Consider the following 27,875-nt stretch of genomic DNA (forward strand, 5'->3'; position numbering starts at 1 on the left):
CTCTACTGCACCACCACCACCACCAACAGCACAAGGCAACGCAAACACCCACTATTTGAGTAAAAGAAATACAAAAAATAGTCAGCGTTCAATAATGGAACAATCCTGTGTTATTTCTACTGATTCGATGAGAAAAAAACGAATGTGGGATGGCTTTTGTATTATTAATGCCTCCAAAACACCAAATTGGTGGGTTTACCTGCCTATATCCCTAAAGGGGGTAAATTGGTGAGCCTAAGTAGTGCCTAGTTACCAAGGCTACAGGTCGAAGTCTGTCTGGCAGGAGCATCTCCAATATGACATATTTGCAGTCTTCAGAACAACCTGTTACCTTGACAACGCAATTTTATCATTCAAGCCCATTGCTACCTTCTCCCACAGTAGGAATCGAATGTACCCTAAGTGTTAAACGCTGCCAATTCCTTTCAGACTGCAATTCAAGATAGAGAGGAGGAAAGTAGACAGGCTGAGGAGATCCATGGAAATATTCCAGTTATAATGTCACTCTGGGATGGCACATTGAACAAACATTCGCAGATAATAGGCAAAGAGATAATGGGCTGTGTAATGAATGGGGAGCGCGGCAGTTAGGAAGCCGTTCACCCAAAGCAGCAAGACTCTATAATTAATGTTATCAGGCCCTTTTTTTTTCTTCCTTGTCTTTTATTTCGTAACTATAATAAGGACCACCCCGAAAAGAAAGCCAATGTTGAATATCCTAACTGCAACAGCTCTGAGTGAAGCAGCAAAAAATAGCCTATAGTAACAGGAGCATCAAATGATAGCCTGCAAATGCTACGGGTTGATTTAGGATCTCTTCCTTGGTTGCATGTCTTAGTATGGAACTTAATGAACTACCCTGCATCCGCAATGCTGGCAATGCGTCTGAGAGGACAGTGCATCTTATTCCATTCATGCTGATGTGTAGCAAAGACTGGTGCGTGTGTGTGTGTGTGTTTGTGTGTGTGACATGCTTTGTAGTCACAATCAATATTACTCATTATTATAAGAAATAAACATTAGTCAGTTTTGCCAGTTAGTATACGTATACTATATTGACAATACTAAATATGGTTTAGTCAATTAATGCACCAACATCTGAACCTAATTTACATTGGAGTGTTTCAACTTGTTTCCAGGAGCTGATTAAACAAACAGATTAGACAGTTCACTATAAAATAATATATATATTATTTCAAAATCACTTTCATGAATTTGAATTCCTGGATGTTTCTTATATAATTGTATACTTATTTTACTTTTATTATAAATCTTTTCTATATACATAGTACATCAGGTTACCTTTTTCATTAGGGTTGAGTGTAAATCTAATTATTTAATCTCTTATAGTTTCCATCTATTAAAAGAACCCTATTGTTGTGAGCATGCGTCACTCAATATGTCCATACACCATTCAATCGTTTATAGCCTTTGGTAGTCTGTGCTTCCAAGTCAATTTGATTGCAATCATGTGAAACACACACAGATTCTTTGAGCTCTCAAATGGCAAATAATAAAGAGTGAGGAGTCGGTGAAAGAAAGGAGCAGAAGACAGGTGATGTTAAAATGAACATTTATAATGAGTCTTTGTTGCCGTCGCAAAAATAATCTTTAAAAAACAATTCAATTATTAACACTGAAATGCTGACTTCACTGGTAGTCCACGAGTCATAAAACACAACTCACTGAATTTTGTTTACAAACACAGTACTACAGTTACATTAAATAGTCATTACCCTTAAATCTATTAATGAATGATGCTCAAATGAACCAAGAACAGAAACACATGTGACACTTTTAAAAATCCTCTCAGTCCTTCCCCGTAGTCGCTGTTGTCTTTGTTAAACAACAGTGTTTAGAATTCATACTGCTTATTCTGTGTTTCTCTGATAAAAACAGAAAAACAGACTGGCAGCATAACAATAATGGTATATGAGGTCAAAGGTCATACAATTGGGAGGGGGGGGGGGCATTTTCAGGGGGTGGGGCATGGGGAGAAATGGGCAGGGTCATGCCATTTCCAGTGATCTAACACTTAGTATGTAAGCTGGCTGCCTTTTGGCTCAGTGTGGATTTATTTGGCACTCGTGTTGACAGTTATTCGCTACTTAAAACAGTTTTGAAACAAAAGGCATTTTCCGTTTTAAATATTTCCTATTTTGTCATTTTAAAAGGCATTAAATGCTGTTAGAGAAAGCCCTTAGTGTAGCTTACGTTGTGGACTTTCAGAAAACTTCACTATTAGATCTTATGCTGTCAGTCCATTTTTGTCTGATGGAAAGAACAAACGCACCAACAGATAAACAAATTAAAAATGAAATAAAAAAATAAAAACAGTCTTGCTAGGTTTGACAATACAGTTGGCTTAAAGATGTCCAACAGGTGAAGGAGTCGGTGTGAATGTTAAGGTCAACCAAGTACATCGGAGGTTCAGCGGTTCAAAGAAAGACGGCCTGGTGTCTGGTTGGCGAGGATCCTGCGTTACTCAGACAAACGGGCTCGGAAACACCTTAATCCGTTTAAAGGGCAAATATGGTGGCCGGAGTATCATGCGACACAGATTGGTTGTAAAGTTCGAATAATGAAGGTTTTTTTAAACAGCTTGAGTCCGTTGTTGAGATTGTAAAACTCCCAGTCCGAGCCTTTCCCGAAGAAGGGCTCTGCAGAGAGGGGGTGTAAATGTCCAGAGTACATTGACAATGAAAACACAGACAAAACTAACTGACAAAAAGACGTTGGAATGCTTCTGTTTATCTATCAGCATTCAGTTTAGATTTCTGGTTATGATTGTTGAGAATTGACAGGGTTCTGTAACAAAAGTGGGGGGAAAAAAATCATATTAACCCTCATAACAAGCCTTTCACTCTTTAAAGTCACCCTTTATTGAAGTTCACATATTTTGCTGGTGTCGTTTTTCCCCTCACAGTTCAGACAATTATATTAGCAAAACATTGAGAATTCATAATGTGCCATGAATTGTTTTGGTAAAGATCGATACTATTTTGTTAGAAAAACAGGAAAAAGCCAATTTTTGTATGGACACAAAATGTGGTGTGGTGGTGGTAATCCGCCCCCTGGACTGTGATTCACGACACCTGCACATATTTTAGAGGAATTCACTTAGTGATTGACACAAACCGCTGCCACAGGGAATGTGAGGGAGAGGACATCGAGTGCGGAACAAAAGGTGCCACAATTCAGGTCAATTCAGATTCTCCAGCCCCTTTCCATCATTAACCAGAGCCAACACGAGGGACAGAAACAGGCTGACATACCACCAGTGCAAGAGCAAAGAATGGCAACGAAAACCCAAACAAAATAATCCCTTAACTATTGAAAGTCAGCATGGATTCTCTCTTCATTTCACACCCAATATTGTGATCTTATTCATAAGACGGATATGACCCATTGATCGGTAAAGTGCATTTATGCAACACCAAACAAACAGGATAATGTTGACAGCGAATCGGAAGCGGTTTTGAACATGTATCTGGGTTATGACTTTTGGCCTTGTGTGGCCTACCTGACTATAGCTGAATTCTTGTCGTTGACATAGATATTAACTCTACATGTATTGTGACATTCCTGCCCTGAATTTACATTAAAAGACATTCAGACAGAAAAATAAATGGGTACATTCATAGAATAGATCTGGGCTTTCAAGCTGTAGTGTAAAACAAAAAATCGTTTCTGAAGATAGTATGCCACAGGTTATGGGAGGTGTAACGTGATTTAACAAAGTAAACTGAAATAAAACAAACCGCATGCGGTGCCTGATCGTGTAAAAAGGCAAAACATGAGTTGTGTAGCCAATGCACTGAAAAATGTCTTCACCTTTGCTTGTTTCACATTTTTTATACTATTCACTGGACCGAAAACATAAATAAAAAAACAATAAATAAATAAAGATATTCTCTCATTAAGTGAAGAGAGGTGGACTTTATTGATGAGAATTATGTGTGGTGATTCTTGGGCCAACATGACAACAATGGGTTCCCACCCAACTTACAACAATAAACAAAACATTATTATTATTTTTTTAACATGAAGTGAGTAAACTTAAGTGCCTTACAATTGACCGCATGCAGTGTTATGCCTTTGAATGTTACGAGACACCTTGCAAATTTTTGTTAATTTTTTTTCCTCTCCAGCCCCCAATAATTCACTTGGATATCATGCAATAGAAGACGTGCAAAAAGATAACACCTAACTCCACAAACACATTGCTGATTGTTAATGGCTATGTTATGAATGCTTATAACATGTTATGCTTAGTGCATGCTGGCCTATAAAGACATTTTTGTGAGAAAACAGCAGTACTTAAGCCACAGGTCAAACGAACACACAAAGGATGCATGGAGTGTAAAAACACATGGATCCATAAAAATCACATTGTTAACTCTTACTCTATGTAACTATGGGATAAAAACAAAGAGCACAAATAAGGTATCTTTGTCCTTTTGTTTTCTTAAGTAATGCATTTGATTATCTTTTTTTTTCTTAACTTAAAAGACAGTGTTTGATTGGCACTTGATCAGCACTTCTAAACAAGTTATTGATATCTAACATTTGATCGCACATCTACAATTTTCAGAAGCTGCAGAGGTCTAGTTTGGCACAGGTTGTACTATGGAGTCTATTATTACTTTTACTATCTTATCGATACTGTATAGTTCTCTATACACCTCGCTTTATGCTCCGAGCATCTCAGAGCATACTTCTTCTAATCAACAGACCAGACATCTTTTCAGCTAAAATATTTTGTATAGTTTACTTTACTTATCAAATAGCAGCATTTTCATAACTTACAAAAAGTACATGTAAACCTATTCATTCAAAATCTTAATAATTTCAAAGGTTCATACAACAGACATGAAACACAAAACAGGACGACATGCTACTATATTGCTTCCAATATCTTTACATTTTCTTACTGTCAAACTAAATCATCTATGACAGAAATATGGACACCACCCGTTGATGATGAATCATCATAATGCACAAACAAATTTTGCGAAGCTAATCTTAATCAGGCTTAGTTGGCACTCTCATCATCCACACAAATATAACATAGTTCACATTGTATTGACAACGCTGGACTGCATTTGGACTACAAACTAGAATAGCTACAATAAAGTACATATAGATCATATGACATGACATATTGTATTCCACAGAAATGAATTCTAGTCATTTTTCAGATTAGAGGATATGCATAAAGGATGTCATTGTTTTTCAGCTTGAGGTCACAAACAGGTTACCTTTCCCTTTACCCTCTAACGCGTTCCTTCAAAACGTTTAGGCTCTGCTTTTTTTTTCGAGGCTGAACCAAAAAGCTCATCTAGTTTTCAACCAACAGATGAATATTGACCACCACCGCAATTTCGCCATTTTTTTTTCCATCTTCTGGCAGAAAAATGAACAGAACCTTCCCTAGCCCTAGCAAAAAAAAAAGGGCCACAGTTCACGATAAAAACCTTTTCTGAAGTCCTAATGGTTCTTCCCCATGGAAGGAAGTAGGATTGGTTGAGCTAATACTGCTGGTTGTGGTCGTGTGGGTGTGTCACAGCTCTGACAGGAGGGGGGGAGGTGGGCAGGTGTTTTCTGCGCATTCTCAGCCCGGTGTCACACTACGGCAAACATTTGGGAAAACATTTTCGTACCCTCGTGACCTTTAGTGCATAACTCCCCGTCAGTATGCCCCATCAGCGCCTCCTCCCCCCTAGTACACCACCAGGGTAGGACACGACCACCCGGGAGAAGAGGAGACAGGAGGAAGGAGAAAGAGGGGGAGAAACAGAGTGAAGGGAGGACAGGAAGGGACGAGAGGCGAGCGGACCGACGGGGGAAGGGAGGATCTGTGTGTATGTTAAACGGTAGAGATCGGCAACAGCAGGGGTAGTATTAAATGTTGAGAGAAAGAGGAAAGAGGATGTAGGACGGGGTTGAGAGATAATAGTATTTGGCACAAGGTATTGATCAGACAGCTCTGAGGAAGAATTGTCGACAGTCGCGCACACGTCTGCTTGCATTGATAAACCTCATCTGGTTTTGTGCTTGTATCTCAAGATACCCTAAAAATTCCCGGGCAGTAGCAGGTCATCCGCACGCATCGCTATACAGAGGTGGCCGGATGCTTTTACATATCTTTAATAACGAGTTGGGATGTTTCTTTAGCAAGGAGGAGCAGTTCTGCTCTCCAGGTTTTGACAGAGCATTGTGCAATGCGGACGCCGTTCGTTAGTGCTCGAGTTGATGGGGACCGTTATTAAAACACCTATTTTTAAAGGGGAGCAAGGCAGGTCTACATTTAGAGAAGACAGCACTGGCCTATGCAAGGGAAGTATCACGGGAGTTAACAAACGCTTCTCAGATTATACAAAATCTTCATGAATTTTAAGTATGCGTAGCCACCTTCTGCAGTGCATCGAGAAAAGAAATGTAAAATAGGTAAACACAAACATCACAAGATGTCGACGTAGAAATGATCTTGTGAAGATACCCGGTCCATTCAACACGGACGCGTGTTGTGGACGTTGGCCTACATCTTCTTCAGGTCGAATAGATGTGTACATCAAAATACTCACATCCCACCAGGGATAGATACGCCACATAGATGCATGCGTCGCATCTCACAGTGCAGTCGTCAGACCCAGTGTACTCAGGGTGGGGGGTGGGGGGGGGAGTTGGGGCGGGAGGGGTGGGGAGGTGAAAACCATTAATAGCAGCATGGAAGCAAGCCAGGGTACTCTATATGCCAACTGTCCGTCAACGTGGATTCTGAAAGCCATTTAATAATAATAAAAAAAGGGGTTAATTTACGTAACATTGGGGGCTACACCCAATTCAGGTGAGCCTTTCTGTGTTTTTAGGTAGAGGAGAACAAGCTGCCCCTGCAGACTCCACTGCAGAATCATCCCATCTGTCTTAATGCAAATTCAACTAAGGGGTATGGGGAGGGGGGGGGGGGGGGGGGGGGTTCACTTAAACCTGAACCCCAACCTTTTCAAGTTTCACTCCATTTCTCCCCGATTACGTACTTCTCGGTTCTATTTGGCACCCTTAATGTAAAGGCAATGGTTTCTTTGTTCACAGATACTGGTTCACACAGCTCTTGTTCTTCTGATCGAATGCATTTTGTGGGATTTGCGTCTCCCTTTGTGAACGATCATGGATGAATCCTGCCTCGGGTGAAATGTGTAGTCTATGCTGCTACAAGCTTGTGTCTGTAACGCCGTCTCCGTAGAGTTAACTTTAAGCGTCTAAGGCAAAACGTATCGTCAAGTAAAATCGAGCGCGTAGCCAATTTTTTTCAAGAAAGAAATGAAATGCATGACTTGCATTCGGAATGAGGAGTAAATTGCTTTAATGGGATTAAGACTGGATTGCTTTGAGTCGTAAAAAGTAGCAAATCACTCACTATCTTATTGAAGGTGCCGGCTGACAGTGATCCAATGGACTACCAATTACTGGAAAACCTCTCAAACCTATTTTAATAAAGCCGCAAGATTCAGATTTTGGGTGTCGATGGTAACAGAGATTCGTATGCCCAATGGTATAGCACCAAGAAAGGGTTGGTTAACATTTGTTTCTGTCCGTTGCTGTGGAGATGCGAAAAATGTTTGTGCGTTTGTGGGAGCTTCATCTTAGTGTGTTCATGTAAAATATATTTATACATTCCTGTGTGTCTCCTCTGTCCTCTCACATTGGTTATTTTTTTTAACCCCTGAACTATACGCGCTATACACGACAATAACTGTAAAAGTTCAGACTGGGTTCAGATTATACATTTTGTTCACTGCAACACAATATTTGATCCCTGTAAATAAAAAAAGAGCAATAGGCTAACGTTGTTTTTACATTCAGGTCAACCTGAATTCACAGGCTTAAATAATCTATTTGTGTTTGAATGAGACCACGTCAATAATAAATAAAGAAAAAAATATAAAATACCCCCAAGAAACTCGTTTGAAAACTTCAATTATGCTGTGAGCAAGAATTCAACATATGTCAAAATAGATAGCGACTTCCTTTTTTCTTTTAAATGATACTTCGACATTGCTCCCTCATAGCCTGAGGTGGCCTCAGGTGCTCGTCACAGGAACCTGGTCCCCCTGGTAAACAATGCCGTAAAGCCACTGTCTACAGAGAGCGAGGTGGGCCGGCCCGCTTTACAAGCCGACCGGCCCTTTCGTCTGGCACGCGCCACTCACCGGAAGCCTAGGGGTTCACGGCTAAAGATCTGAAATCAAACCCAGAGAAAAAAGAAAAAACATAAAAAGAAGAAGAAAAATAAAGATATAAAATAAAAACAGCTCTAAGGTTTTGGAGGAAGGGCGAAAACTGGAGGCTCAGCCGTTGAATCTGCAGCTTGGCAGTGGACCAGTTCAGCATTACTCTGATCACCGTCGTCAAAAGGACTCGACAGACTCTTTTAAAAAACATCAGGACGTCACTCCTAAAAACACATTCACATATCACACACATTTATCTTGGTTGTCTCCCCCGCCCCCCCGCCTCCTCCTTCTGCGATTCCCTCGTTTGAAACCGAAATATTGAACAGATATTTGGGCGTTTCGTTATTTTTTCTTTTTTTCTTACCTCCCCCCCCCCCCCAATCAGTGACCCTATCGACTTCCTTCCACCTTCATCATTCCTTTTCTATCCTCTTCTCCTTTTTTTTCAATTTTAGCCCACCTTCTGTGGGTTGGTGGCGCGCACGCCCTGCTCGTACGTGATCCTCTGGCTGATCAGGTACTGCGCGGCCTGCGTGGCGGCCGGGGACCCTGTGATGGTAACTTTACGGTTCCGCGTGCCCGGGATGAACTCCCCCTTTTTGGAGATCTGGATGCGGGCGCCTGTTAGCTCCTGGTACTCCACCAGCGTCTTCCCTCCTTTCCCCAGGATGGCGCCCACCAGGTTCTCCGGCACGGCGATCTCAACCACGTCCTTGGCACCGTCGCCCAGCTTCTCGGCGGCCAGGAGGGAGGACGCCATCAGTGGGGACGAGGCGTTCAGGTAGCCGTTGGAAGCCCCGGTGGCGGCGGCCAGGGAGCCCAGCGAGAACCCGCCCAGGCCCGCCGCCGGGTGTCCGCCGGAGGCGTCGCTAGCGTAGGAGGCTAAGAGGTTAGCTGCGGCCGCGGCGGCGGGGTTTGCGCTGGCGGCCACGGCGGCGAGGACACCGGAGGCGGCCGCCGGGTTGAGGCCCAGGCCCAAGGTGTTGGTGTTGTAGCCGTAGCTGGCCAGGGTGTTTAGCGCAGAGGTGATGGCCAGCAGGTCGTTGCCGGAGAAACTGGACATGGCCGTTGGGAACGTGCCCATTCCCGTCAGGCCGGCCTGGCCCAGGAGGCTGGAGGCGGTGGCGGCAGCCGCGGCTGCGTTTGGCAGCACTTCGGCGGAGTTGGCGTAAGGGGAGCCCGTGGGGTTGGAGTTGGCCACGGGGCCAGAGATGTTGGAGTAGGAGATGTTGAGGCAGCTGCTGCTCTGAGGATCCTCCTGGATCTTCTGAACTATGATTTCCACAGCCTTGCGGTTCTGCTCGGGCTCCCCGCTAATGGTGACCACCCGCTCCTGCAGGTTGATGCCCTCGGGCTTCTGGGAGAGCTGCACCCAAGCCCCTGACTGTTCCATCACTGCCTTTACTGTCGCGCCTCCTTTGCCAATGATAAGCCCGGCTGTGCTATTGGGCACTATCAGTTTAGCCTGCAGGAGGAAACGGAGAGATTGAAATCGAACGAAAAAAAATAAGGGGAGAGGAGATGGGAGTGGCTTTTAAGTGGAGCAATGAGGGACAGGGGAGACGAATCTCACTGAGTCAGTTTACTACAGTCGCTCTGGCTTTACTCAGCACTTCACTAATCCCAGGGGTTTAAACTGCAGCTGCCACTTGGCTAATGTCTAACTATGAAAGACTGGGGGGTAAAAATAACCCTTGTGGCCTTACATTCTCCTGACCTCTGCCACGCTACGGGGTCACGGCCTCAGGGAACCACCACGCCTAGCGACTCATAAACACAAGACACCAGGACCAGGTAAGGCATCCTAATGATCCGTATATGCACACATTAACGGCTAGACATAACGGAGACACGTACGGCATGCCATTCACTCGAGGTGCTAAAAGAGTGATTTACAAGCATGGGGGGGGCAGGCCGCATAGCTAATGCGGGTTTCTGTGTGTCGCTACAGGGTTGACAGTGAGCGTGTTTTGTACCTGTTTAACGCGGTCGGGGTTGACGGTGGTCTGTGGCTGTAGTATGCTCACAGGCTCACTCTTCTGGGCACTCTGGGGCATCTCGCGGACCTTCTCCGCAATGAAGTTGTGGACGCCATTTAGAGCTTCCACGGTACCCTGTATCAGACACACACGCTCTGTTGTTCCTGTGTGGGGGAGGGAAGGCAGAGGTTAAAGAACCACCGGATCCAGTAGTGTGGATAGGCAATGTGCCAAAAAGGAAAACCCAGGTTTTCATTTATATTTATAGATAAAAAAGGGAAAGTCGCTCAACCATCCCCCTTGTTTTTTTCCATTCACACATTCAACCGAAAAAGAGCTGCATGAAAGAAAATGTATATTAAAAAAAAAAAAGAGGAAGAAAGAATATGCTTGGTTAGCAAGCTACGGAGATATAAAGCATTCCCCACTGATGACGTAAACCATTCAGGGTCCGTGGAAGTGTGTAGAGGGCCGGTGGTTCCAACAGACCACACACTCGTTCTCTGTCTATTCTCTATCTATTAGTAGGGTCTTCCACGCTAAAGACCCTTCCAGCATTCCGTTACCATGGTGAGGGGGCCATGGAGTAGTAACAGGTAATGCAACACCAAATCCCTTTTTAAATGCTTGTGTGAGCCGTTTCCTTTTTTTATTGCATTCACTCTCTCTATCACTCTCTGTCTCCCTCACTCATTTTCTCTCTCTCTCTCTCTCTCTCACTTGAACACCCAACTCTGCTGCTTTTTATAACAGCAATAAAACTAAGGGGCTGTTGACCATACATTAGTAATGCATTGCACTGGCGATAGTCTCCATGCGCATTTCAATTGCAACAATTGGAAGCTAACTCATACTGAGTCCAACGGGTCTCAGACTACATAATTTGATTGGCACTAAAATCTGGTTTGATTATAGAATGAATTATAGAACCAAGAGACTATTTGAATTTGTTATTACATCTGAATGATTGAGCAAGGATATCGAAAAGGGGAAAACCGATACACACTGCACTAATGAGGAAAAAACTGAAAACAGAGCTGGATAATATTAACACAGAAAGAGAACACATTGGAACTGGGATTTTCCTCAAGGAATGAACATCGAAAAACTCACATAGATGGGATTTACCCATGGTTGCCAATCAATAAACAAATTGTAGCTATTTTAGCTATTTAGTTTGTGCATTTTCATGAGGAATGAATAGGCATCAGCAAATATTATTTAGACCTATTATTTGAAGATATTATTGACCATGTATAACAATTGAAACACCGTACAACAGTAAGTTAACTCATGTCAAATTACAGTATTAAGTTAAATAGTGTTTTTCAGGCCACCGAGATTAGACAGGGGTTGCTCCTCATACGGTTAAGCAGAAGGGCAGCGTTTTGAGTCCCATCGACGGTACAGACCGTGTGTCTGAGTGCGTACCTCGTTTGGTTCCCTCCCTAACCTCCAATCGTCCTCAAGTGGTGCTGTAGCCCCAGGTCGACAGAGTGATCCATCACCAGACGGCCCGGCCTTCTCCATTAAACTCTGCTAATGGTCACCAGTCGGGGCTGGGATTCAATGTGGCGCTCATCTAGGTGATTTCTTACGTGCCTGCCGGGTGGCACGCGGCGTCATTCAAACTCTCGACGTCTTGTTAATTAGGAATTATTCATCTGAATTTTAAAGCGACGAGCAGAGCAAAACGGCAGGCGAGGATCGCACGGTGAGAAATGTTTGCCGTTTTACCATGTCATTGCCTTGCATTTGTGTTCCTGCTGGCATGCTTGCATTTAACCGAGTTAAGTAACTAATCTACTGATCTATTAGAACCACGATGACCAATCCCCCCCCCCCTCTTGTCATATACTACATATAATTCCATATACATAATTTTTTTCAGCATTTTGTAATTCAGGGCAGTCTCCTATCCAAAGCCTCTCCTGGTGAATTCAGCTGCATCTCCCATCTTTAACAGTCTATACATGGCGTGGTTCCAATCTGTGCTCCTGCCTGATGTGTTTGGGTAGGACATGATGGACAGCGTAGTTTTTCAGCGCACTCATCATTTTGTAGAGCTCACTGTGCCCGTGTGCGTACTTGTTTTTGGCTTCCTGTAGGCTCCGGGTGAAATATGGTGCAGGATGGCAGTGCCGTCTGCCCGGGTGGACGGGAGAAGGTATATACGAGGAGGCCCAGCGTGACTGCTGGATGTTGCGCGTCGTTAAAAGCTGTGGATAATTACGTTGTTTTTTTTATCGTCCCATGTAGGCTACTTCGAGAGGTTTGTAAATAGCCCAGAGCGAAATTGGAAAGAATGGGGAATAGTAGTCAGCACTATTTGACCTTGGAAAAATTCCATGATGCAATATAAATAAATAATACAGTAAATAGATAATAATCACATTTCACTGTAAAACATGACACTTTCTTGAAGCAAACAAAAGCCCATTGTGCTGAATACGAGAGTTTGTGAATGAGTGTAATTCTATCCACATAGATAATATCAAAGCTCTTCCAGTATAAGGTCACACACACACACACTAGCTAACATGGTTAAGCTAGCTAGGCTGATGGCAAGCCAGACAAAGCATTTTTTGTTCAAATTAAGAATTCACACAGCACTATTTGTAGCTGCTTTAATTTCATGTGGATGCATCAGACGTGCGCGTCTGTGAAGCACTTACGAATGTGGGTGTGTGTGGGTTTAATTTTAATCTACATTATGAGTTGTTGAATACGGAAAAATGTCACGTCGATACAGGCTGGGGTAAAATTGCAGAAACTGTTGCGACAATAGAATCGCAACAGTAAATCATGTGTGAAGCCAAAAACTGAGGAGCTGATCACTTCAATGCGATGTCGCAACCTTCCAAATTAATAACTTTTGGTCGTGGCGCAATGTCTTTCTGTTCACTGGTGCCAACTCTTAAAACTATGAAACTTCCGGGAGAAGAAAAAGAGCAAGGGAGCAAGACAGAGAAGGAGAGGGGAAAGTTGGCTTGCATCGAGGCTGCCGGAGTACAGCTGGGACAGGGTCACGTCCACAGAGAGAGGGATTGGAGCAGGCTATTTCTGGGCCTGAACCCCCCTCCCCTCAAAACTACCCCTCCAGCAGCTCCGCCCCCAACACACACACACACACGACACAGACACACACACACACACACACAAACACGATGAAAACACAGACACACACGACAAAGACCCACACACACACACACACACACGACAGACACACACACACACACACACACACACACACGACACAGACAGGCATACACACACACACACCTTACAAAATAATCATGCATCATCCACACCCTTCACTATCTCCTGCCATCCATCTCTGTCTGTAACAGCGGGCCCAGCGGTTTGCACAGCTCCCATCTAACAAGAACCATTGAATTCACGGGGGCTTTCGCTCTATTCTCTTTCTTCTCATGTCCAGGGGAGGGATCCCAGAAAGAGTGGAGTCACCGCAGCATGGCATGCGAGTGAAAGAAAGGCAGTATCTATTGTGTTGTCTCCTCCAGCTCATTCGGTTGTCGGGAGTGATAGTGGCATTTGCGCGAGCTCTGGGATAAATCTTCCTAAGCCATATACCCCCCCTCTATAACAGCTGAGGGCATGACCCAAGTGTAACGGCATTAGCGTGGCATGTTAGCCAGCACAAAGGACAAAATAATTGATTATGTAAAATGAGAAGAAATGCGAATAGGTTGCGATTCCTATAGCTCCATACAGCTGGGGCCGCCTGCGTTAAGTTCTGTGGTTTCTTTTTTGTTTTTTTAAGTGGTAGCCTACATTGACACCATTGTAAGAGGGGCTGTAGAGAAACCATTGTGCAGTGTATGGTAGTGGTCACTTTACTTGGTGGGCCAGTACAGCGTCCAATCAAAAGCTTGCCAGCACCCCTCTCTCTCTCGCTCTAAACTCCTCTTCTCACTCATCACAGTAATGAGTAGGGGGATGGGGGGGAGCAGGTGTTGACTACAGACTAAAGGCAGAATCAAGGATACATGTAACTCCTTTCATTGGTTCCCATGCCAACCAAAGTAACAATTATTATATTTTTCTTTTTTTTCCACAGACATTGCTGTACACATGCGTGGTCTCTTTCAAGGCTAGCTTATTTCCAACTGGAGGCGAACACAGAGGAATGCGTGGAAGCACGCACACGCTTGTCCATCTTATTTTTCCCCCATCTGGAACCGCGGCGCGATGCATTGCCAAGTGAAATGCAGTATTCACACATAACACGCGATAATAAAAATACAGCAAGCTGTTTTGGCCAAGAAATGTTTATTTTCTACCAATAAAAATGTGAATAATAAAAAATAATTAAGCATAGAACAGAGTGGAGCTAGTATAGCTCCACTAGAGATTTATACGATCCCATGTGTTGTGCAATGATTTCAGATGGATTTGATAATTTCATAGAAGCATTTCATGTCTTCCATAATCAACTATAAATCCTGGTATTAAAAAAAGGAAAAGCATAACCAACTCTGGTATGTGCGTTTCACTGTAGTAACACTTTACAGTGACCAATTTCCCTGCAGAGAAAAACTATAACAAAAACGCAGCACTGTGCATCTATTTTTAAAACAGGAAGTATTTGGCTTCATCAGTTATCACAGAAGACATCTGGACCTAATCAACCGACTCTCAGCTCCTATTAATGCTCAGCAGGTTGAGGTGCCCTCTGAGGTATGAAGGACAAACACACACTTTCCCTACAAGATCGAGGCGTTTCTGTTCCCGGGATGGGGTTGCTCGGGCAGTGGGTGGGTCCAGCCCTACGTACAGTAGAGGCTGGACCGGATTCCATCCCTTTCCATGTTTCTCCTTCCTAGAATGTTTGGGTCTAGGGAGCAGAAACATGGAATGTCCATGACTCATGCGGTCAGTATGTCTTCTGCTTGTGAGCTTGTTATTTTTTCTCTCTGACCGCTCTCAATACCAGAAATTGGCTGCTACTATCTTTTACTTTTGTGTGCATTATGGTGTTCTGCAACAGTTTAAACACGTTAAAATAGCTCTGCGATAAATACTGACCACGTGCACCGGCAGCAGCTGACCTGCTACACACACACCCACATACCGGCAAATTGAAACAAAATTACCTTCAGGGTTGAATTGCATCTGACACAGTATTCACTTACACGTGTTACACGATAAGAATGTGCGACCTATGTTGTGTTTTACGGTCGTTCAAACAAACACAGCAGGACTGCATGGCGCCATCTTCCAATTACTGCCCCCTTGGTCGATACGCAGTAGACCACACTTTTTTAAATGGTGACCAAACAGTGATATGATTGGTGACTGAATGCAAGCGCCTACCTGGGTAGAAGTCTTTGGATTTGGACAACTTGATGGTGGCTCCCGTCTCTTTCTGCAGTTGTACGATGGTCTGGCCGCCCTTGCCAATTATAGAGCCGGCTGCATAGCTGGGGATCAGAACCTTCAGGAAGTACTCACCCTCCTCTGAGGGATGGGGAAATAGAGGTGCATGTACACACACACACACACACACACACACACACACACACACACACACACACACACACACACACACACACACACACACACACACACACACACACACACACACACACACACACACGTTAGAGTGGTTCTGGTCATCATTATAGGCCTTCCAAAAAAAGGAAGTAAAATTGTGATATGGTAACATGAGGCTTTTTAGATGTAATACAAGTCGTCTGGTTGTCATGTTGTTGTGATGTTGTTGTAGACTCGGTTCTTTGAGCAGGCTATGTCATAAAATGAGATTCTTGGTGACCTTCAGTACAACATAATCAGAACCACATCGCTATAATCAGAGATTGGTGGCGTGCTCTATGTTCTGTCCCAGATTTCCAGCGGAGTAAAAGTTGACCTCCTTTCCAGTTTTGCAGAGGACTAAATTTAACCGTTTTCAAGTTTTCAGCCACCTCTGAAAACCTGCTGTATGGAAACCAAAAAGGTCAGAACAAACCCCATTCAGAGTTCTGTAGCATTCCACGATAATTACAGAGAAGCGTGATTAGGACTCATACTCACTTAATAATTATTCAACAAGCTGTATACCTGGGCATGTTACAAACACATGCGCTTGCACGCACACACACACACACTCACAGACACACACACACACAAAGAAACACGCACACATACACACACACACATGCACACACGCATGCACACACACACACACACACACTCACATAGGGTTCTGGACAACGAGATACAATACACACACACACAAACACACACACACACACACACACAACCGATATCTATGCTGTGCGTGGAGGGAGCCAATACGGCGTGATCCCGAGTAATGAGAGGAAGTGATGAAAGCATATGGGATACAATCCCAGAGATTTGTTCCGAGGGTACACTGCCAACACCGCCTCAATCTCCTCCATTTTGGAAACCACTTCAGTGGCTTAAAGAGGCTCAAGCCAGCCAATGATTGATGAAACTTAAAAAAGATCCAAAACAGAACAGGACAGAAATGTTACAATTAAAACAATACCCCTTTCTGCCTTTTTTCGCCACTAATCAAGACTTTAATCAGCGAGGTGTGAAGTGCGTCCACAGAATTCCCCATCCACAATTAGAGCGCTGATAATGAAAGAAGCAATCAGCCACACACCGTGTACGGACTCTGACTTAGCAGTCATCGTGCAAACACACCGAGACAGGGCTGACGAGAAGAGGTGGAAAGCGGTTCGGCCCCTTTTTTTCAGTCACGGTGACTCCCACCAAACACATGCAATGAAGAATGTGCACGAATGACACACTTCAAAAGGGGGTACTACGACGGTATAAGAAGGCACTGGGAGCGCGGTGCCTCTCACTGCCAATTCTTGACCTCTGCTTGCAACGCTCCGATCGCAATGACGTCATGTCCAGACCCTTTTTTCCCCCCTCGCTGCCTTGAGAGGATGACATCACTCCACTACGGAACACATGTACGCGACCAGCTGCGCATTCACAAACCGACCCGCGCTCGTACAACAGTTCATTTTATTTTTTGATGGAGAATGTCAATGGCACAAGGTCTGTGACCATTCCACTGCGTGCCATCCCTCATATTGGGTTCGGGGCGATGCGTGTGCGTAAGTATGTGTGTGTGTGAAGAAGGATTGGACAGAGGTTGGAGAACCCTGGGCTGGTGACTTGTTGCCTCTGTAATGCACTCATTAGTTTCAGATCATAATGAACATGACACTGTGACATCGAAGCATTTCACAGCCGATATGTACGCTGTGCTCGCCCGCTCCCATTAATATGCCCATCGCGTTGCATCCGGTCTTCGTCCATCTCCATCTTTTCTATGCATGATGTCTGCTTAACCGTTTACATCACCAAGGCACATTCACAGGTGATCACCAATACGTTTACCCATGAAAGCTATGGAGCGGACTCATGCATGCGAGAGCGTACGTTAAGAGATCTATTGAATCGCTTGCGCATGTCTTACAAAGCCAACAATTGCAAATAACCCATCATTTTTCTGTAAATGATTGGGCGTCACGCTATTAGTGGGTTTATTTGATGCCACTTTCTGCACACATCTGCCCTACGATGAAGTCCGCTCTCTGTTATACCGGCAATGAATGCCAATAAAGATGACCTTGGTGAGAAATCTGCGAGGGACTGAGGTGATCAATGGAAATTCTTTGTCAAAAGGTCCCTTTTTCTGGCTAGCGAGGCTGCCCAGATGATCCTGTGGTGCATCGTGGAACTATCTCCAGCGTAGGAGCTAGACCTGTTGTTGAGCGACGACACCAACGACCCACTGCGTAACTTTCCCCTCCGTCTCCGGCCAGGGGAGCCAGAACCCCAGCGGCCACGGCGTAGCCACTCGGGGCCAACCTCCGTCACCCAGCCCGCAGCCGTTTCTCACTGCCATTAGTCAATAATTAATTCCTTGTGTTTGGAAATCACAGTAACAGGTTTTAATGGTGTCATCTAACAGAGTAAACATGACAATCTGTTGCTGCAAAACCCGCCAGGGAGCGGGGAGAAGTGGGGAGATGGGGAGCAGTAGTGTGGGCCCACTGGGGACGACAAACGCCTGCCGGGTTTGGCAGTCCCAGTACACCCCCCCAATCCCCCCGCCTCACCCCCACCCACAACCACCACCCACCCACCCCCGAAGCGAAGAACCCTTGCAGCCCAGGCTCGGAAGAGAGTGGGAGAGAGTGGTGGGAGAGAGGGAGAAAAGGGACACGGACACTGAGCCAAACGTGTTTAGTTAAGTCACCAGAGGGGGGTGGGTCAGGAGGAAATGCCTTGTGACTGTCCTCCCTCCTCCCCACTATAACCCCTCCAAGTACCCACTATGCATTTCAATAGGCCAACCTGCCGCTGACGGACGGCAAGGACGGTAGACCAAAAATGAGCAATTTAAATGAAACAAATTGAACTGCGGCGAACCGGCAACGCTGTTTTTTTAAGTAGTTTTAGCACAACCGGATCAATTCAACAAGTCATATCCCCCGCCCCCCCCCCCAAAAAAAAAATGTATATATTGTATTACGAAATCAAGAAAAAGATGAAAACGAATAGAGAAAAGAGGTGGTTTGACTCTTACCCATTCTGAGATCTGCTGTTTCGGTGCCTCTCTCTGTCAGATGGCCATCAATGCCGGAGTACGATCACTAAAGCTTTCCTTAGCGTTAGACCAGGCATAGGTGCAACGGTGGTGTTGAGGAATGCGACCAGTCAACCCGGTTTTTTTTTGTTGTATTTTCGACGGGGTTCTCAATACATCAGCGGGTGCGCGAAAACAATAAAACAAAACAAAAAAGAAAAAAAGAAATAGGTTTCACCGTGACATCCAAGCCATGCCTGCAGCTGGCCAGAGCCTCAATTGTCTGAGAAAATGGTAATGCAGACTCTCAGTGTTTCTCAGTGAAAGACGGCACGCATTGTTCGAGCCTGCATCGGTTTGAAGGCAGAGGAGGAGGAGGAGGAGGAGCGGGTGGTGGTGGTGGTGATGGCGGGGAGGGGGGGGGTCTTCCCTGCCGCATCACCCTTTTCACTTGCTCTCATCCATATTCATCGAGTGGCCTGTCCGTCTGCGGCAGCGCGGCGCGACTGACGCCTGCCTGGCCCAATCGGCAGCCTGCTCCCCCCCGACCCAACCAACCCCACAGCACGTCATGGACCCGCCCCTCTCCGATGCCGGTACCAAAAAATATATATATTTTCTCCCTCCCTGTGCTCCGCCTCTTTTGACGCAGCACTATAAAGTATGGCGGCCCATTCAGTCCCCCCCCCGCACCCCTTCACATGCACACTTTTATTTGTGGAAAGTGACAAAGGTGAGGTGGCCACGGGAGCGTTTGGTGGAGTGGCGAGCGCGTCTTGAGTGACCTTCAGTCGCGTGGATCTCATAAGCCGCCGACGACGCCGACATAGCGGCGGTCTGAGAGTGTGTGTGTGTATGTATGTGTGTTACACACCCCCCCCCCCCCCCCCAGCCCCCCCGACCCCGCCCCCGCCAACCCTCTTTCTTTCCTCTTTTTTTTTTTCCCCCACCAACCCCCCATCCCAAATCCCAGAGACGGCCATGTTTGAGCGGGGCGGAGGGGCTCATCAACCATTGCAAATGGCAGTGCCGCAGAATGGTGGGAGTGGGAGGGGGTGGGGTGGACTGGGTGGGGTGGGGGGAGGAATGGGGGGGGGGGGGGGGGTGATGAAGCCAATCACTACGCCTATAAATCTTACGGCGGGAACTGGAAGTATCCTCGGTGAATGGTATAAGTGTAATGCGAATGGTGCAATGTGCATGTGGATGCGCCGGGGGTCCGGTCCCTGTACAAATGCTTTCTCTTGGTGGGTGGGGGCTCTTAAAATGGGACTCCTTTTTTTAAACAAGTGCATTTTTTCTATTCAACTGAAGAACTACGTGATCGTGGCCCCACATGGTTATTTTTATGGTGGCGGTTGTGTGTGTGGGTGGGGGGGGGGGGGGCTACGCCTCCTTGATAATTCAACAATAACGCTTATCTTATTGATTGAAACATCCGCCAGCTTTACGGACACAGCCGGCACTGTGAACACTGCTCCCCTTTATTGTCTATCCATCTCTGCTTTGATTTTAGATTCCCTCTGTCTTCATCTCTCTCTCTCTCTCCCTTTCCTTCGCCCCTCTCCATCTCCCCCTCTATATCTCTCTCTCTCACTCTCTCTCGCTCTATCCATCTCTCTCGACGCCACCTGGCAAATTCACAGTCCGCTCACGTCACGGGACTCTGCAAGGGCACCTGTGTCCTTCTCCCCCCCAAAAAAATAAAAGATAAATAATAAAATAAATGAATTCAAACAACAGCTCCCATGTCCGTGCCAACCTTCCCATTAGCAACATTACGGGATCATACTAAATCCTTTTGGTGACACAACCTATCTGGAGGAAGACGCTTTGCCAACGTCATGTACTCACATCTGCTAGTTAATTACAGGTTAAATTAGAAAACACGGGAGAAAAAAAATATGAAGGATGTTCATTTAGAAGGGAGAACAGGGTAGCTGATAAGAGTGTAATTTCCCCCCCTCCCATACCTTGTCTATTGTGGATTAATTGTCTGTCGAACCTGGAATCCATGTGCAGAGGCTCTTGCTTGGAAAAAGCACAAGCCTCCTTTCCCCTCTTTTGTTGTATCTGCGGTCATGTTAATGATCAATTCAGTCTGAATATGGAGATCAATATCGGACACAGTCAAGGGTTTGCTGATTAAAGGGAAGGGTGCGTATTAGCTAGGCTGTTTACCTCTCGGCAGGCACTAGGTTATACAAAAGTATGAAACACTGAGTGAGGGTTGGTCGTGTGAGGTTCATTTGTTCATATTTATGACAGCGTAACACACACCCTGGTGCTGTGTATTTGCGATAGCCTCTCCATCTATATGAACAGCAAGCAGTTCTTCAATTGCTTTTTTGTGGGGAAGGGGTGGGGGGAGGATCTAAAAACATGGTTGCCATGGCTGGTTTCTGAGCTCTTCCTTTGTGATGCTTAAAAACAAAAGCAGAAATCAGCCACACTGGTTCAGCTAATACACACGAATGGTTCTGGATAAACAAAGCGATGTTACAACTGAAACACTAACAGCCAACATTGTTAGTTTAGTAATACAAAATAGATGCAGAAGGGGTTTATTTAGGTTGGATTGTGGTATTGAGTGTAAACCTGTACAAGGTTGCATGACATTTAAAATGCGAGTTCTTTTATAATGCCTATATTAGCTTTTTGCATTATTAACATCAATCTTAATAAACATTGTTTCAGTCGTATTTTCCCAAATTGGTTAAAACTATAATGGAATAGTAAGCTAACATCAGTATTGAGCCTGTATGAAAAGGATTTTATCAGATGTGTGTTGATTCACTAAGGATTTTGCACCGAACAGCAATATCTTGTTTTGGTAGCCATCTGGAAAATGTTTACCCCTGAGAACAAAATGGTATCCTCTAGTGAATTAAAAATTATGCTAGTCAATATTGCTTCCACCCCCTCCCCCCTACAATTAATTGTGAGGAAATAAGGAGGGTTTAGGAGGTATTTTAGGGACCACACGGGTACAATTCTATATAGTGCCTCTTTTTCCAATCAAAATGTCTGCGCCTTCTGTTCACCACGACTGGCCTATACAGCATTTTGGAGTGTACCAGGCTGAATCATCCATTTTAAATCAATTTTCAGTAGATTAAAATAAGAGCCTTCTCAGTATGTTTTTTTTATTCTTGGATGCAACGGTGAAGTTGCAAATGGGGAACAAGCAGCAGAACAAGCATAATCTAAAATATTATTATAGGAGTTATAATGGTCCATTGAGATCACATAGGACATAATGAAACCACATCTTGTCCTCACCCTTAAATGGGTTGTCCACGTGCTAACCTGCACACAGAAACACAACTGGTTGGAAGCCTCCAGCATTGACTAGCCTACAATCTGATAGTCGAGTACATGAAGGATTCAAAAACAGACTAATTGAACATACCAAGTGTTGAAGAAATGGCCATGTCTACGCTCCACGACAGATAACACACCACTCATCTAAGATGAGCTCCCCATGGGTTGACCGGTGAAGGTGAAACATGGATATGGATAAACAAACATGTTACTAATGTGTTGAGCCTTACCCGGGCTACCACACTTGGATTTAAAGCCTTGTTGCTACTGATGAATGATAGCCATGTTGTATGTGTGGAATGTGCAATAACTAGCAGGACTTCTGCTGGTCTTACGGCGGTGTGTTGGCAGTACAATATGCACTACTTAGCTATGATGAAGCTTCATGACGTGTAGCAATATCTCATCGGAAATAGCTCTACATTTCAATTAACTCCTACTTCGTGGGTGTCTTATGCCAACCTGATTCTCAAGTTCATCAATTAGTATATAACAAACATTGAACACAAATTAACTGTACACAAATAAACCTTTGCTCTCATGATTGTCAAAAGGAAGGGTCAACATTTTTTTATTATTATTTGCTTGGAAGGTCAGGCCGTATGCAGGACCACTAAAGGGACAGCTAAAGTCCTATTAGTCCATGCAACCTTTCATAGAGCTGTACTACTAGCCTAAGATTAATGTCAATTGTCTGTCAAACAACACTAATCTTAAAATACTATTATGGTTGTTTATTAAAAAGTGTCCAATATTACAGCCCGAGGCAGCAGTCACCAAGGACAATAGTTATTGCGTGAGCTTAACAGTTAGCCTAATTAATGCTATTCTGTGTTCCAAAACACCCAAACCCACAGTAGGACGACAGTGAATAAATCTCGATATTTTAGAAGCCATTTACTTTTTGGAAACCACATAGTAAAATGTTTAAGGTTGAGCGAATGGAAAGGGCTGTAGTAGTGGAATAATTCAGCTGGGACTTATGTGAAAGTTTCTCACTTCCCTAACGTTATACCCCTCACGTTTCTATTCAATGGAATATATCCAGATGTGGAGCTCCAGTGTGACCGGGGTTCATGTTCATAGCTGACCTCACTGTTCATCATGCAGTCATAAACTAGGTTCAAGACAACACCAAGCGGAGAGGCTGCACGAATCAGTGTAACTCTGAAAACGGACAGGTGTTCTAACACTTGCCTACGGACCGCACTGTTCACTGTGAGTGTCATCTCGGCCTGTGGCCGATGAGCGAGTTAAAAATAGTCTCCCAAGTGTCCACAAAGAGGATCCTTACGATGCATACCGTGTGATGTGCGGGCCTCAGCCGACGTGTCGACAGGGTGTCGATAGGGTGACTCATGTCTCTCTTACCTCCTGTGTTGGTGCGTTTGGTACAACCAGCCTCCTCAGCCGGAGTTTCCAGCGACCGTTTTCGGGAGTCTGGCAGCTCAGACTCCATGTGGGTCGGTTGTTCGTGAAGGTTGGCATTTGAAAATATCCCGTTATGTTCCACGGCTCCACCGGCCATCATCATTCCGAGCCGTTAACGCTGATATATATTTAAACAGGAAAAAGTGTGCGGGTCCACGGCGCCCCTCAGCACGTAAAAAAAAAGCGCAGCGAGGAAAAAAAAAAGGGCGAGTTTTCTCGATAACAACGGCAAGTTTGGACCGTTTTGTTTTTCCCCTTCAAATGTTATCAACCGCGAACGACGGACGAGACAGACGGCGGTGGCCGCGGTCGTGCTGCCAGGTGCTCGGCGCTAAAGCTAAATATAAAAACCCATTGAGGGAAATGAATTCATTAGCGCGCGCACTACACTTTACTTTAAACACAGAATCTCCTCCGCCAATTCAGCACGTCAACGTCTTGCTGCAATTCAATGCTGGACTGTCCCCATGGTGAACTCGCAATGTACTACCGCAGAGAAATATGTGGGATAAATATTTTTTTATGTCCACGCCATCTTCCGTACCGTGTTCTTAAGTCCCGGGTCGGTATCTGATAAGTAGTGCAGCTGTTGTTATTGTTGCCTTTGTAGTGCAAGAGAGCGATCTCTTCCAACGAACATGAGCGGACCACAGTGCCACTGGCAGGCGAACAAGGACATCTCCTGTAATCAACGCACATATAAAACGTCTTCATCAGCCCCACAAATAGCATGGGGTTTGAATGATATGTAAATTAAAACTGCTTAAAATAGTCTGTCTCCGTCAAGTTATACTTTCCAGTTTTTTAACCGCAATACAATTGAGGTTTAATAAACATGTATTGCAAATACTATTGAAGTTGTATCAAATTAATATTACTTAATGTAGGCCCATGTGTGATTATTTGGAAGACGTTTCCATCCAAAGCAATGTGCAGTGAATACAAATGAGAAGCAGATATGGGTTCCTGGACTAGGAGTTGAAGGTCTTACAACTTTATGTACAGTTTTATTTATAATTTACAATCAAGCAATATATCGATACAGTATGTGTTTTCTTGGCAAACTACGAGGCTAATTCCTAAAAGTTGTAACTAATCCAAACAAAAAGTGAATTAACTAATTTATTTAGCTACATCTTTAAATAGTCCAAAAGGTGAAGGTTGACTGCGGTTCAGGCCAAGCAGATGGTCGTAATCTTTTATTTCATGGTGGTGGTGGTGGTTGGCAAGTCGACTCTGGTGCCCTAACTGTGTCGGCCTTATCCTGGCTATCGTGACCCGAAGACAATTCAGAGCCAGGGGTCATTATGGACAGTCTTCTGGAGAGTCTCTGGAGAACCAAATCAGCAGTGCTGGAGAGGGAATGCTGGGTAACAGAGAGGGAGATACAACCTTTTAAAATGACTATATTTCAAATGGGGGACTTTCAGACTTCAAATGTCTGAATATATTAAGAAGACCACTTTTTACAAAAAAGGGAATTTAGGAATGAGACATTGGATTCCATTTGGGTAGTCATGTCACCTAGCAGACACTTTTACACTATTTTTTTTTTTCATTTAAACCTCGCTCAAGGATGCCTACAGGTACGCTGTGTGGAAATTGGGATTCAAACCAAGATTCTTTCAGCTCAACCTTAAACCTTGCCAAAACACTGCCTTAGAATTGCATTGTAGGCAAGTGGTGTTTGTTTTCAGTGGTCATTACAAACCTGCATAATGTGCAGTCCCTTCAGTGTGAGAATAGCGAGCTCTTTTAGCCCGTCCCCGGTCAGGTCCGAGTAGGTAATGGATAGCACTGGGCTCTTGAAGCTCCGCCTCCACACCATTTGAAACCGCCTTTCAGATCCAACGTGCGACTGCTCCTGGAATTTATAGCAAAGTAATTCCTGTTTGGCAGAAGAAAAAAAATACAGAAGTGGAGAATTGGTACAGTATCCATTTATACAACGATTAACTAATATTTTATTGTTAAAAACAGAAAAGGTAAAATTGTTGATAGGTGAAATCATTTTCAGGGACAGCTCCCAAGAGGCCCCTCCCACCACGGACCTGCCCATAGGTTCCGATCAGCACTTCCTTCTGCCCGTCAAAATCCAGGTCAACGACAAGGGCACAAAGCACTGCATCCCATTGGTCGCTTTCCAGGAGGAACTCTGGATGGGACATACCGTGCTCCTGGATATCTCTGGTAATAACCAACCACAAAAAAGCAGTGAGGACGTTTGTAAGTCTGTGTTTGAGCATTGGTCACTGTCAGGTTGCCATGGGGACCCCTCCAGGTCAAACAGAGGAGGATTAAAACACATAAATGCAGTGGATTACACTGGTGTGTTGTCAATCAATTCTTACTTAAGCCATTACCTACACACCTGTTTAGACAAACACCATTTTAATATTTGTATCTGATTTCTCACTGGCCTAATTTTTCTAATTTATTCAATTGTGTGCTTTTACCTTTATGCAACTAAAGGGTTTACATCCACAATGAATAGCATATGCACGACTGATGCTTACCTGTAGACAATAGCCGTCTCTATAGTGCTGGTGACCAGAAGATTGTAACTACCCATTTCTTCGCCTGTAAAACAAGGACCGTAGGATCTTTCCCAAATGCTGTTTATTTTTCATATGGAGTGTTGTAGAATTATATCTAGAATTAAATATATGTACAATTCAATTTCTTTTTTTGATACGATTACTATTTACTTATTTATCAAAGGCTTTTACCCACAGCGGCTTTCATTAAATCCAGTTAGAGGAGCATTAGGGTGCAGGTAGGGGCTAGGCCTACACGCTGGGAGCATCAAGAATGACTACAGGAAGCCTCCAGACCTTTTGTATCATACCCAGTAGCTTCCCTCTAGCCACTACACAATCTAGCAGTGAGGTGGTATTCTGCTTAGAATGAAGAGTGCTCAACAAATAAAATGAATTTATTATTATTATTATTATTATTATAAATGAATTATTGTTGTGGAAGAGGAATCACCTACCTTTCACCTCTGCTGCGGTGCTGGGGGAGTCGCTGTTCAGGGAGAATAGCAGCACTGTGGATATGGGGCTGTCCTGTAGCACTTGCCAGCTCTGCAATACCTCTGACACAGAGATTCACAGAACAGAGCCGAAAAAGAAACACCTCCCGTTTCAGTACGGAAGGAATGAGGACTTTCCCCACAACTTGTTTGGTATTCGATTATCTAACATATAGTTATTTTTAACATTAAATAAAATCTCTTTGATATAACTGGACATGCACAGATTCAAAATACTCATCATCATTTCCACAGAACGTTTTCTGAAACATTATTCACATAAGTTCACATGAATTATGATGCATCATTTATTTACACCCAGGGGTAGACATCACCATGAATCTTGGCCTAAAGCCCCCCTCCTTCCCTCACATGCCCCCTGCCATCCTACCAGAGTCCCATCTCACCTGGCTTGCTCTGGTCAACCAGGGCCAGTCCAACGCAGCCGTTTTGACAACCGTAGGTGGAGAATCTCCGGCCGCCGGGAAGACTCAGCATGTCCAGCCACAGGACACTAATAATGGGATACAACCAGAGGGAGAGAGAACTTGAGTGGTTTATTTTGTGTTTGTTTCGGCCAGTGCCTATAGTCACTTCGTGTTGTGGACACAATGCTGTCTTTAGTCAAGGTAGTCTTCTAAGGAAGACTCCCCCTGAGGAAGTTTTTTTGAACCGAAATAAGTTCTTATTGTATAATGTATTATGGTCTCAAGTGAAAGAAACTCTTAACTTTCAACCTGCTGCGCATGATTAAACAGTTCTCTGTTTGAGATGAAAACCTTTTATTCATTTGTGATTCATACCCGACATGCCTTTAATTAATAAATCCACAACTAACCATATTTCCAGAGACATTAAAAGGAAGTGCTAGGAGGCAGACTAACTTGCTAGGCAGCTTCTGTAGCTCTGGAAAGAGCCTCTCCACTGGTTGCTCCTCAAACTGGTGGAGGGACGCATTCTGGTGGACACAGGAAGCCTCTGGTCAGCCTAGTAATGCTACTTTGAAAAAATATCAACAAGCACGGGGAAACGCGCATACACACACACAAGCGCTGTTTTGACCTCTTTGTAAAGGTGTATCTTCTGGTCGTGGCCGCTGAGCAGAAACACTGTCTCGCGTCCTCCACCTTCACAATGGACCCTAAAGATTGAGGTATCAATGTTAAACGTTTGATTGAAATCGGCTGATAATAACATTAAGCCCACCCTTCTGTTCAACGGCAAAGACCTGAGAGATAAATGTAAAGGTCATGATGTTATTTTCTCAA

General features: G+C 44.4%; 2 protein-coding genes across 4 annotated transcripts in view; both read right to left on the reverse strand.

Moving 5' to 3' along the window:
- Positions 1-1,556: 1,556 nt before the first annotated feature.
- nova1 (NOVA alternative splicing regulator 1) lies at positions 1,557-24,231 on the reverse strand. 2 transcript variants are annotated; one of them, XM_030361967.1, is made up of 4 exons: positions 23,514-24,231; positions 15,554-15,697; positions 10,214-10,380; positions 1,557-9,702 (listed from the first exon to the last, which is right to left on the reverse strand). In XM_030361967.1, the coding sequence occupies exons 1-4, from the start codon at positions 23,674-23,676 to the stop codon at positions 8,689-8,691; spliced, it is 1,488 nt and encodes a 495-aa protein (XP_030217827.1). In that variant the 5' UTR covers positions 23,677-24,231; the 3' UTR covers positions 1,557-8,688. The 2 variants fall into 2 exon arrangements, with proteins under 2 accessions (XP_030217827.1, XP_030217828.1); XM_030361968.1 differs by lacking the exon at positions 23,514-24,231 and adding an exon at positions 18,819-19,280.
- A 314-nt stretch (positions 24,232-24,545) lies between these two features.
- kptn (kaptin (actin binding protein)) overlaps positions 24,546-27,875 on the reverse strand; it is a 4,308-nt gene continuing 978 nt past the window's right edge. The window contains exons 5-13 of one of the 2 annotated variants that reach the window (XM_030362279.1): positions 27,670-27,748; positions 27,492-27,565; positions 27,015-27,121; positions 26,569-26,670; positions 26,307-26,369; positions 26,090-26,153; positions 25,625-25,760; positions 25,285-25,461; positions 24,546-24,939 (exon numbers count right to left, since the gene is read on the reverse strand). In XM_030362279.1, the coding sequence (XP_030218139.1) occupies positions 24,778-24,939; positions 25,285-25,461; positions 25,625-25,760; positions 26,090-26,153; positions 26,307-26,369; positions 26,569-26,670; positions 27,015-27,121; positions 27,492-27,565; positions 27,670-27,748 (964 nt within the window). In that variant the 3' untranslated portion in view covers positions 24,546-24,777. The remainder of the gene's footprint in view (positions 24,940-25,284; positions 25,462-25,624; positions 25,761-26,089; positions 26,154-26,306; positions 26,370-26,568; positions 26,671-27,014; positions 27,122-27,491; positions 27,566-27,669; positions 27,749-27,875) is intronic. The other variant, XM_030362280.1, reaches the window with a different exon arrangement.

Source organism: Gadus morhua, chromosome 7 (genome assembly GCF_902167405.1).
Source record: "Gadus morhua chromosome 7, gadMor3.0, whole genome shotgun sequence".
Lineage (NCBI taxonomy): Eukaryota > Metazoa > Chordata > Actinopteri > Gadiformes > Gadidae > Gadus > Gadus morhua.

What these genes read in the sequence shown, in the direction of transcription:
- nova1 (XM_030361967.1), bottom strand. Translation starts at nt 23,676, where the DNA reads ATGATGATGGCCGGTGGAGCCGTGGAACATAACGGGATATTTTCAAAT. An exon ending in CAAACGCACCAACACAGGAG is followed by an intron (nt 15,698 to 23,513) that starts GTAAGAGAGACA and finishes CCCATCCCTCAG; the next exon opens with AGGAGGGTGAGTACTTCCTG. An exon ending in ACCCCGACCGCGTTAAACAG is followed by an intron (nt 9,703 to 10,213) that starts GTACAAAACACG and finishes TTCCTCCTGCAG; the next exon opens with GCTAAACTGATAGTGCCCAA.